A 12,121-nucleotide genomic window follows, 5' to 3' on the forward strand; every position below is an offset into this window, starting at 1 on the left:
TCCCCTTTAAGCCATCCATCTGGAACGTGCAGGTCAAATCTGAAAATGTTCCAGGTGAGCGGGCTAGGCCATTTTTGAGAACCAACTCACCGTAGCAGTTGACCTCAACGGGCCCTTTCGTTGACCCGATTCTCCCGCCTAGTTTCCCTTCTCCAAAATACCCACCCACCAGCCTAAACCATCACGTGCCTGGAGTCAATGAGAAATCATTCACCTAAAATGCTAAGAAAGGCAAATTTAAAAGTCACTCGCTACATTCTCAGGGACCCGATTTCCTCAGTGAGCCACAGGCCCTTCAGAAATCTGGCAGTCCCTTGGGAATTACCTCTGCATTGAGGTCTTGGAGAATGTCACCCAGCAAATCATCCTTGGACAAGTCTACAGCTTTCTGGAAGACAAAACGGACAGGTCATTCGATGTCTCGGGACCGTCTGCCTTCTCTTAAGGGGAGGGAAGGGGGAAAAGACGGTCAGGGAGGTGATCAGTTCACTCCCAAGGCAATGTGGCCTAATGGGTGGAGCGTGAGCCTGGGAGTTAGAGGACCTGGGTCCTAATCCCAGCTCTGCCAACTGCTTGCTGTGTGACCCGGGGCAAGTCACTTTAATTCTGTGTGCCTCAGTTTCCTCAAATGAAAAATGGGGATTAATACCGGTTCTCCCTCCCATATACGCTGCGAGCCTCACGTGGGGCAGGGACTGTGTCCAACCCAACTAACCCGCATCTACTCCAGTACTTAGAACGGTATTTGACAAACAGTAAGCACTTAAATACCAGTTAAAAAAAAAGAGGGGTGGGGGAAGCGTGGAAAGAGAGCAGAAAGAGCCAGAGACAACAGGTCTACTTCTTTCCCTTTTTCCCCTCTATTTGCTCAGTTTCTCCCCATTTAGACTGTAAGCTCTTTGTGGGCAGGGAACGTGACTAGCAGTTGTGTCACACTGCACTGCTTAGTACACTGCTCTGCACACAGTTAGGGCTCAATAAACAGGACTGTTTACAGCCCCACCCAGTGGGCCTTTAACTGGGACCTGGGAATAAAGAGGAAGGGGAAGGGAAGACCCTCCAATGGCAGGAAAATCGGACTCTCCATCCGTCCGAGAAACCCAAATGGACTCCCAGGGAAGTCGGGGGGGGACTTCTCAAGCCTGTGCTCTGAACACTAACACTCGCTGCTTCTCAACTCGGCAAGGTGGGATGAGATCATCAGACCCCTACCTTCCCACCTCACCCCCTCTCCTAACTGAGCGGCAGAGCTGGGCTGAGGCCGCAGCGTGGTCTAGTGGAAAGAGCCCGGGCGTCAGAAGGACCTGGGTTCTAATCCCAGCTCCGCCACAAATCTGCTGCGTGACCTGGGGCAAGTCACTTCACTTCTCTGGGCCTCAGTGACCTCATCTGTACAATGGGGAAGAAGACTGTGAGCCCCATGTGGGACAGAGACAAGATATCACCTGATTCCCCAGCGCTTAGACAACCCTGAGCACCGTGCCCCGCAGGGATGCTCCGAACCCAATTTCCAAAGAACAAGTGAAATAAAGACGACTCACGTCGGATGCTTTCTTTCCCGCGCTGGCTATGAACATGGACTTGATATTGTTGGGCTTTGAAACGGCGGGCTTCTTCACGTTCTTTCTCTCCTTGTGGACAGCCTCCCCCTTTCCTGCAGAAGCACGAAATGTTTCGTTATCATCCTCTGTAGAAAACCCAACGCCAGGTCTTGGCATGAACCAGGCGCTTAATACAATGCGCTGCACTGGGTAAGCGCCAGAACCAAACAATTCCAGCTCCCCAAAGGAGGATGAAAAGCCCTTTTCAACCAGTCAGTGGAACAATAATAATAATAATAAACAATTGTGGTATTTGTTAGGCACTTACTCTGTGCCAGGCAGTGTTCTAAGCACTGGGGAAGACACAAGCAAATCAGGTTGGACACAGTCCTTGTCAAACACGGGGCTCACAGTCTTCATCCTCATTTTACAGACAACGTAACTGAGGCCCAGAGAAGTGAAGTGACTTGTCTAAGGTCACCCAACGGACATGTGGCGGAGCTGGGATTAGAACCCAGGTCCGTTTGATTCCCAGGCCTGGACTGTATCCAATAGGCCATGCTGACTTCCATATTTACTGAGTGATGACAGTGTCTTGAGAACTGGCAGGAAATGTGCCTGATTACTGTTGTACTGTACTCTCCTGAGCGTTTAGCACATGGTAAGCGCTCAATACGACTGAATGAAAAAAAAAAAAAGACATCAAGCTGCACCTTCCTCGCTCGCTCACGACAGTATCAATGCATTTGCTTTCTTATTTGAGTCCAGGCTGAACAAATGTCGTAAAAAAAGAAAAAATAATAAAGTAAAATGAAGCAGCCCACCGCCCCTTTCCCACGGCCATGTCAATGCCTTCCCTTTCTTACTGGAATCCAGGGCGTCATCCTCCAGCTCTTCATCGAAGATCTCCCGGCCGTCCTCCACATAGCCAATCCCATCTGGACAGGCAGAAATAACCAATGACAACGCCAAAAACAGAGCAACGTATTGAGCGCTCACTAAGCGTCAAGCACTTTACCGAGCCTTGGGGAAGACACACCGCAATTGGAGTCGGCCCCGGGCTCCGTCCTTCATCGGGCTCTAAGTCTAAGCAGGAGGGACGGACAGATGACGGACCCCCACTTTACACATGAGGAAACTGAGGCCACAGAGAAGTGAGGTGACTTGGCCAAGGTCGCCCAGCAGATGAGTGGCGGAACCAGGGTTAGAACCCAGGTCCTTCTGCTTCCCAGGCCTGCGCTCGATCCCCTGGGCCACGCTGTCATCAACACCACCCCGACTCCAGGGTCTCAACCCAGAGCCGGACGTGAGGCTGGATGGGCGGGCGATCCCCTGTGGCGTCCTGTCCCCAATCCCCTAACCCCAGGCTCACCGTCATCCACGATCCAGTCGTCGTCCTGGCGGGCCTGGACCATCCGGGAATACTGGTCCTCATCCACCTCGTCGTAGACGCTCGTCAACTCCTCCACCTGCCAAAACCGTGAGGCGGCCACTTCAGCCCCTGGCGGGATACACTCCACCGGCCGAGAGAGAGAGAGGATTCGGGGAGCCGAGCGGCAACCGGCCGACGTCCCACGTGGGGCTCACGGTCTTCATCCCCATTTGACAGATGAGGGAACTGAGGCCCAGAGAAGTCAAGCGACCGGCCCAAGGTCACACGGCAGACCAGGGGCAGAGTTGAGCTTAGAACCCAGGTCCTCCTGAATCCCAGTCCCGGGCTCTACCCACTAGGCCGAGCTAGTTCCCGTTCTAAAGCGGGTGACAGAGCACTTTCGAAGGAGGCCATTTTCCCCCACTTTTGAGCCTGGGAAATAGGGAGTTGGAAAGAGACACAGCATTCCCCTGAACAAGCAATCGAAACGTCAATCGATGAGCGAGAGATAAGCGAGCGGGGAAGTTGGGGGATTCCCGCGTCACCTCATATTTGAACTTCTCCCCAGCCTTGGCCTTCTTCAGTCTCTCCAGGGCTTCCTGGCGCCCTCTCGTCGATCTCTTCTCCCGCCGGGAACGCGAGGCTGCAAAACCCCCGGCGTCGGAACCAGCTGAAAAGAGACGGAACCCGCGGGCAGAGGTGAGCGGACGGAAGCCGGTTGGGCATCTCGGCTGGGAAGCGGATGGCGGCAGAGCTGCCCGAGCCCCTGCCCTGGGTTCTTCTCCCAAGGGTCCAGTTGCCAGATGGGAAGGGATGCCACTCCAGGAGCCAGGCTATCGCCCCGACTCGCCGAAAATCACCTCTTGGGCTCAAGGCTAATATCCGGGAACCATCAGAAACCAAGATTCGGGGTGGGGTTTGGAGGGAGAGACAGAGACGCACAGACAGAGAGGCAGAGAGAGGCTCAGAGAAACGCGGAGGAAGCGATGCAGTGAGAGATGAAGAGAGGGCAAGAGACACATAGGCATGCAGAGACACACTAGGCAATGCTACCTTTTGGGACGGGGGCATTTTAGGTCCATTAGCCGCTCCCCCCCACTGCCCTCCAGGCCCCCAAACCTACGCACCCCTCCCTTTCCTCCGCTGACGGCGGTTCTGCTACCTAGTAGACGCCCCTCTCCCAAGGCCCCCGCTGAATCCAGAAAAGCCCAGTTGCCAACTGATAACTCTCTAAGGCCAACCTTTCTCGCTGGAACTTCAGCCCGTTTATCTCGCCGACTCCTCGCCTGTATGGAACGCCTCCCCTCCTCAAATCCAACAGACTATTCGTCTCTCCCCCGTCTCCTCCGAGAGGCCTTCCCTGACTAAGCCCCCCTATGCTTTTCTCCCACTCCCTTCTGCATCCCCGGTTGGACCCTTTATTCATCCCCGCTTCATACCATTTATGACCACATCTCTCATTTATTTCTTTCTACTAGTGTCTCTCACCCCTTCTAGACTGTAAGCTCGCTCTGGGCAGGGAGTGTGTCTGTTTACTGCTCTACTGTACTCTCCCAAGTGCTTAGTACAGTGTTCTGCACACAGTAAGCGCTCAATAATACGAACGAATGAATTCCCTTCCTTTGTCAGAGTCCCAGCGAGGTGCCGCAAGAAGGAACCGTGTTGCATATCTGATACGACGAGAAAGCCTCTCTACCTCTTACAACATCCAAAATAACGGGCTTTGGTTTTGGAAATAAAACGGCAACATTGGCAAAAGGCTCCCGTGCCACAACAAGAATTAGGTAGGACAGAAACGATCGTTTCGGAAATCTCCGGCATGCCCTACCACCACCACCAAAGAACTTGGCTAGAAACGCGTTTTTTATTATCATTCCAGCAGACGATCCCTAACTCTGCTCCCCCAGAATGATTCCCATCACAGGGCCTCTGAAGTAACATAATCACGGCCCGGGCCTTAAGAGGGGCCTCCAGATTGCACAGTATCATCTCAGAAGCTATTTCTTGATGTTCGTTGATGAAGTTCCATTTTTCACGTGAAAAGCAGCACTCGGTGGCAAATCAGCACTTAACTGATGGGAGGTCAAGATACTGGTTCCACATTCCCACAATAAAGAACCTTGCTCATTCCAACTTCAACCCTTTATCTTATCATCATTTCAAGCGCCATAAAAACCTGAGGCTGGGATAATCATCAACTGGAATTAAAGGAGCATACCTCAGCACACTACAAGTCGCTGGGAATGATAGAACCTTTCATGAACGTGAAGCGAATTTTTAAAATACATATAATATATACATATATATATTTGCACACACCACACACACACCGAGAGCCAAGAAAATAACAGCAAATAAAAGGGAAGTCTTCTGCTATTTTGTTGTTAAAAAGCCACAGGAAAGGTTGCATCTCAAGTACTACTTGTTAGATTCATTTTTGAATCCAGATACCCAGGTAAGGCCACCATGTCAGTCAATCGTATTTATTGAGCGCTTACTGTGTGCAGAGCACTGTACTGAGCGCTTGGGACAGTACAATGTGGTAGCGGACTCTGACTTTAGGAAACACAGAAATGATTAAGGTGAAAAATCTGTCCAGCTGCCCCACCTAAAGATGTCCAAGATGGTAGCGTAGAACAGTGCACTGGCACATAGTAAGCGCTTAACAAATACCATCACCATCACTACAGTCATTTAAAAAACACTAGACAGTGCCCAGAGCACAGCTTTCAGATTCAAATTTGAAGTGCAAACCTACAGCCCCCCTTCCCCAACCCACTTGAGGAAGAAGAAAAGCCCATAATTTTCCTCTTACGGGTCTTTAGGGACTGGAATATCGTCATCTCGGAAGCTAGGGCCACTACCAACTGGACAACTATATAATGCCTGTATTTCCATATCCATGACTTGGGAAAACATAATAAAACTCTCGTCTCAAGATCAAGAGTATCTGCAACTCTTGTCCAATTCTACTGAGCGGCCTGACAATACACCCAGAAGACAAAGGTAAAGGAGAGAGCCACTGTATTCGGGTGCAAAGAGCGGGGAATTGGAAATTAGAGGGGGCCTGGATTCTAGTCCTAGCAGCCCTCTGGCCTGCTGTGGGACTCGGGCAAATCCCTTAACCTCTCTGGGCCTCAGTTTCCTCATCTGTAAAATGAGGATAGGATCCTTGCTCTCACTGTTGGACAGTGAGCCCGGAGAAGGGCCAGGGACCGTGACCCACCTGGTCATCCTGAATCTAACGCAGCGCTTAGAGAGCTGCTTGGCACTCAATAAGTACCATAATAACCTAAGAGAATGGGAGTGGTGGAAGTAAAGAGCTGTGACATCGGATCCATGTAGAACCAATCAATGGTATTTACTGAGCGCTCTGAGCACAGCACTGTACTAAGTGCTTAGAAGAGGACAATATAACAGAAGAAGAAACATGAATGGTAATAATAATTATTGTGGTACTTATAAGTGCTTACTATGAGCCAGGCACTATACTAGGCACTGGGGTGGATACAAGCAAATGAGGTTGGACACAGTCCCTGCCCCACATGGGGCTCACAGTCTTGATCCCATTTTACAGATGAGGGACCTGAGGCCCAGAGAAGACAAGTGGCTTGGCCCAAGGTCACACAGCAGACATAGGGTGGAGCCGAGATCAGAACCCAGGTCCTTCTGACCCCCAGGCCCGGGCTCTACCCACTAAGCTACGCTGTTTCTCGGCCTTGAGGACAGGGACAGGTGTCCTGATGGCAAGTGGCCATCGGGAAAAGGCCCGAGATTCTCCCAGTGCTGGGAGGGAGGGAGGAGGGGGTCTAAGGAGGGGGAGAAGGATGCTCGGCCCCACACCCAGGTGCGGCACTGCCAGGATGGCAAGGCAGAGATAATAATAATAACAATAGCATTTGTTAAGCGCTTACTAAGTGTCAGGCACTGTACCAAGCACTGGGGTGGATAGAAGCAAACTGGATTGGACACATGAGACTTACAGTCTTCATCCCCGTTTGACAGGTGAGGTAACTGAAGCCCAAAGAAGTGATTTGCCGAAGGTCCCACAGCAGAAAAGTGGTGGAGCTGGGATTATAATCCAGGTCCTTCTTCATTCATTCATTCAATCATATTTACAGAGCGCTTACTGTGTGTGGGGCACTGTACTAAGCGCTTGGAAAGTACGGGGGGGGACAGACAACAAAACAAGTAGGTATCAATAGCCTCAATATAAATAAATAGAATTATAGGTATATGCATATCATTAATAAGCTAGAGTATTAAATATGCACAAATATAGACAAGTGCTGTGGGGAGGGGAAGGAGGTAGGGCAGAAGGAGGGAGTGGGGGCCGTGAGGAAGGGAGGAGGAGCAGAGGAAAAGGGGAGGGCTCAGTCTGGGAAGGCCTCTTGGAGGAGGTGAGCCCTCAGTAGGGCTTTGAAGGGAGGAAGAGAGCGAGCTTCACGGATGGGCAGAGGGATTGGGGGCATTCCGGGTCGGGGGTCGACGGCGGGACAGGCGAGAATGAGGTACGGTGAGGAGATTAGTGGCAGAGGAGCGGAGGGTGCGGGCTGGGCTGGTGAAGGAGAGGAGGGAGGGGAGGTAGGAGGGGGCGAGGGGATGGACAGCCTTGAAGCCCAGGGTGAGGAGTTGCTGCCTGATGCGTAGGTTGATTGGTAGCCACTGGAGAGCTTTGAGGAGGGGAGTATCATGCCCAGATCGTTTCTGGACAAAGATGATCTGGGCAGCAGAGTGAAGTACAGACTGAAGCAGGGAGAGACGGGAGGATGGGAGATCAGAGAGGAGGCTGATGCAGGAATCTAGTCGGGATAGGATGAGAGATATTAGTAGTAGTAGTAATAGTACTAAGTGCTTACCAAATACCATCATTATTATTAGTAATAGTAGTAGTAAGCGCTTAACAAATACCATCATTATTAGTAACAGTAGTAGTAAGTGCTCAACAAATACCATCATCATTAGTAACAGCAGTAGTACATGCTCAACAAATACCATCATCATTAGTAATAGTAGTAGTAAGCGGTTAACAAATACCATCATCATTAATAATAGTAGTAAGCAGGTAAATACCATCATCATTAGTAATAGTACTAGTAAGCGGTTAACAAATACCATCATTATTAGTAATAGTACCAGTAAGTGGTTAACAAATACCATCATTATTAGTAATAGCAGTAGTAAGCTGTTAACAAATATCATCATTATTAGTAATAGTAGTCGTAAGAGGTTAACAAATACCATCGTTATTCTTAATAATGGCAGTAGTCAGCAGTTAACAAATACCATCATTATTATTAGTGATAGTAGTAGTAAGCAGTTAAATACCATCATTATTATTAGTAATAGTAGTAGTAAGTGGTTAACGAATACCATCATTATTAGTAATAGTGGTAGTAAGCAGTTAAATACCACCATCATTAGTAATAGCACTAGTAAGTGGTTAACAAATGCCATCATTATTAGTAATAGTAGTAGTAAGCTGTTAACAAATATCATCATTATTAGTAATAGTAGTAGTAAGAGGTTAACAAATACCATCGTTATTATTAATAATGGCAGTAGTCAGCAGTTAACAAATACCATCATTATTATTAGTGATAGTAGTAGTAAGCAGTTAAATACCATCATTATTATTAGTAATAGTAGTAGTAAGTGGTTAACAAATACCATCATTATTAGTAATAGTGGTAGTAAGCACTTAATAAATACCGCCATCATTAGTAGTAAGTGCTCAACAAATACCACCATCATTAGAAGTAGTAGTAGTAAGCACTTAAATACCACCATTAGTAGTAGTAAGCGTTTAACAAATACCATCATCATTACTAGTAGTAAGCGTTTAACAAATACCATCATCATTAGTAGTAGTAAGCATTTAACAAATGCCATCATCATTAGTAGTAGTAGTAATAATTGCTTAACAAATATCATAATTATTATCACTAGCAGTAGTAAGCACTTAACAAATACCATCATAATTATTAGCAACAGTAGTAGTAAGTGCCTAATAAGTACCATCATTATTATTATTCCCCCTTCTAGACTGTTGGGTCAGGACCGTCTCTATATGCTGCCAACTTGTACTTCCCAAGCGCTTAGTACAGTGCTCTGCACACAGTAAGCGGTCAATACAATTGAATGAATGCCGACTTCTACTTCCCAAGCGCTTAGTACAGTGCTCTACACACAGTAAGCACTCAATAAATACGACTGAATGAATGAATGCCAACATGTAGTTCCCAAGCGCTTAAGACAGTGCTCTACACACAGTAAGCCTATAAATACGAATGAATGAATGCCGACTTGTAGTTCCCAAGCGCTTAATACAGTGCTCTACACACAGTAAGCCTATAAATACGAATGAATGAATGCCGACTTTTAGTCCCCAAGCGCTTAGTACAGTCCTCTACACCCAGTAAGCGCTCAATAAATACGATTGAATGAATGCTGACTTGTAGTTCCCAAGAGCTTAGTACAGTGCTCTGCACACAGTAAGTGCTCAATAAATACGATGGAATGTCGACTTGTACTTCCCAAGCGCTTAGTACAGTGCTCTACACACAGTAAGCGCTCAATAAACACAATTGAGCGAATGCCGACTTGTACTTCCCAAGCACTTAGTAGAGTGCTCTACACACAATAAGCGCTCAATAAATATGCTTGAATGAGTGAATGAATGTCAACTTGTAGTTCCCAAGCGCTTGGTACAGTGCTCTACACACAGTAAGCGCTCAATAAATTCGATTAAATTAGTAGTAGTAGTAGTAAGCGCTTAACAAATACCACCCTCATTATAAATGAATAAATGATTGATTGAATGAATGATTAAATAATAATTGACTGAGTGATTGATTAAATAAATTAGTAGTAGTAGTGGTAGTAAGCGCTTAACAAATACCACCCTCATTATGAATGAATAAATGATTTATTGAATGAACAATTGAATGAATGAATGATTGATCGAATCAGCGAGGCTCAGTGGAAAGAGCACGGGCTTTGGAGTCAGAGGTCATGGGTTCAAATTGCACCTCTGCCAATTGTCAGCTGTGTGACTTTAGGCAAGTCATTTAACTTCTCTGGGCCTCAATACCCTCATCTGTAAAATGGGGATGAAGACTGTGAGCCCCACGTGGGACAACCTGATCACCTTGTATACCCCCAGAGCTTAGAACAGTAATTTGCACATAGTAGGTGCTTAACAAATACCATCATTATTATTATTGACTTGCCCAAAGCCGCCCGGCTGACAAGTGGCTGAGGCAGGATTAGAATCCACAACCTCCCCACTAGGCCACGGTGCTGCTTGCACAGCCCTCGGCGCTGAGTACAGTGCCTGCCACCTAGTAGGCACCTAAGGAAGGCGGGATTACAACCCACGAACCCTCCCCTAGGCCACGCTCCTGCTTGGACGGCCCTCGGTGCTGAGTACAGTGCCTGCCATCTAGTAAGTGCCTAAGGAAGGCGGGATTAGAACCCACGACCTCCCCAGTAGGCCACGCTGCTGCTTGGGTGGCCCTCGGCGCTTAGCACAGTGCCTGCCACCTAGTAGGCGCCTAAGGAAAGCGGGTTTAGAACCCACAACCTCTCCCCTTGGCCACGCTGCTGCTTGGACAGCCCTCGGCGCTTAGTATTCACTCATTCAATCGTATTTACTGAGCGCTTACTGTGTGCAGAGCACCGTACTAAGCGCTTGGGAAGTACAAGTTGGCAACATATAGAGACGGTCCCTACCCCACAGTGGGCTCACAGTCTAGAAGGGGGAGACAGACAACAAAACAAAATATATTAACAAAGTAAAATAAATAGAATAGTAAATATTCATTCATTCGTATTTATTGAGCGCTTACTGTTTGCAGAGCACTGTACTAAGTGCTTGGGAAGTACAAGTTGGCGACATCTAGAGATGGTCCCTGCCCAACAGTGGGCTCACAGTCTAGAAGGGGGAGACGGACGACAAAATATATTAACAAAATAAAATAAATAGAATAGTAAATATTCATTCATTCATTCAATCATATTAATGGAGAGCTTACTGTGTGCAGAGCACTGTACTAAGCACGTCGGCACCATATAGAGATGGTCCCTACCCAGTAATAATAATGATGGCATTTGTTCATTCATTCATTCATTCTAGGTGTTGCCAACTTGTACTTCCCAAGCGCTTAGTCCAGGGCTCTGCACACAGTAAGCGCCCAATAAATACGACTGAATGAATGAATATTTATTACTCTATTTATTTATTTATTTTACTTGTACGTATCTATTCCATTTATTTTATTTTGTTAGTATGTTTGGTTTTGTTCTCCGTCTCCCCCTTCTAGACTGTGAGCCCGCTGTTGGGCAGGGGCCCTCTCTAGATGTTGCCAACTAGGACTTCCCAAGCGCTTAGTACAGTGCTCTGCACACAGTAAGCGCCCAATAAATGCGATTGATTGATTGCTATGTACGAGTAAAATCAGTAAATAGAGTGATAAATCCGTAGAAACATCTCTCCAGGGGCTGTGGGGAAGGGAAGGAGGTAAGGCGGAGGGGGGGGAGAGGAAGGAGGGGGCTCAGTCTGGGAAGGCCTCCTAAGGAAGACTATAAAATAAAATAAAATAATAATACAATAATACAATAATAATAATAATAATAATAATACAATAAAAACCGAAGCAGCGTGGTAGCAGGGGCGGGATTTCGGGGGGGTCGCTCACCACCAGGGCCTGGCAAGGCCGCCATGCTGCTTCTCCTCAGCGCGACGAGTCCGCGCCAAAGGCGCCTCAAACTGGCGCCAAAGCGGCGGCGCGCGCCCGCCCCGCCCTCCCCCAGCCAATCAGCGGCCGCGACGGCCCCCCACGCCCTCCGCCAGCCAATCAGCGGCCGCGACGGCCCCCCACTTCCGCCTCCCCTCCCGGCGCGCGCTCCCCCCCAGAGGGTGTCTGCGCACGCGCGGTGCGGACGGCGCCCGTCTCGCGCGCGGGAGGGGCGGGGCCGGCCTGAGTGACAGGCGGAGTAGGGGCCGTCCCCCCATTCGTTCATTCAATAATATTCATTCAATCAATCAATCAAGCGTATTGATTGAGCGCTTACTGCGTGCAGAGCACTGGACTAAGCGCTTGGAAAGTCCAAGTTGGTAACATATAGAGACGGTCCCTACCCAGCAGTGGGCTCACAGTCTAAAAGGGGGAGATAGAGAACCAAACCAAACATATTAACAAAATAA

The 12,121-nt window shown here is 48.3% G+C and overlaps 1 protein-coding gene across 1 annotated transcript in view; it reads right to left on the bottom strand.

Annotated features, from left to right (window-relative positions):
* The window catches only part of POLA1 (DNA polymerase alpha 1, catalytic subunit), a 302,830-nt gene extending 291,184 nt beyond the window's left edge, over positions 1-11,646 (bottom strand). Inside the window, exons 1-6 of the mRNA XM_038757398.1 lie at positions 11,613-11,646; positions 3,459-3,583; positions 2,914-3,010; positions 2,408-2,479; positions 1,542-1,654; positions 326-388 (exon numbers count right to left, since the gene is read on the bottom strand). Coding sequence (XP_038613326.1) covers positions 326-388; positions 1,542-1,654; positions 2,408-2,479; positions 2,914-3,010; positions 3,459-3,583; positions 11,613-11,637 — 495 coding nt within the window. The 5' untranslated portion in view covers positions 11,638-11,646. The remainder of the gene's footprint in view (positions 1-325; positions 389-1,541; positions 1,655-2,407; positions 2,480-2,913; positions 3,011-3,458; positions 3,584-11,612) is intronic.
* Positions 11,647-12,121: the final 475 nt, after the last annotated feature.

This window comes from Tachyglossus aculeatus, chromosome 15 (genome assembly GCF_015852505.1).
Source record: "Tachyglossus aculeatus isolate mTacAcu1 chromosome 15, mTacAcu1.pri, whole genome shotgun sequence".
NCBI classification, from domain to species: Eukaryota; Metazoa; Chordata; class Mammalia; order Monotremata; family Tachyglossidae; genus Tachyglossus; species Tachyglossus aculeatus.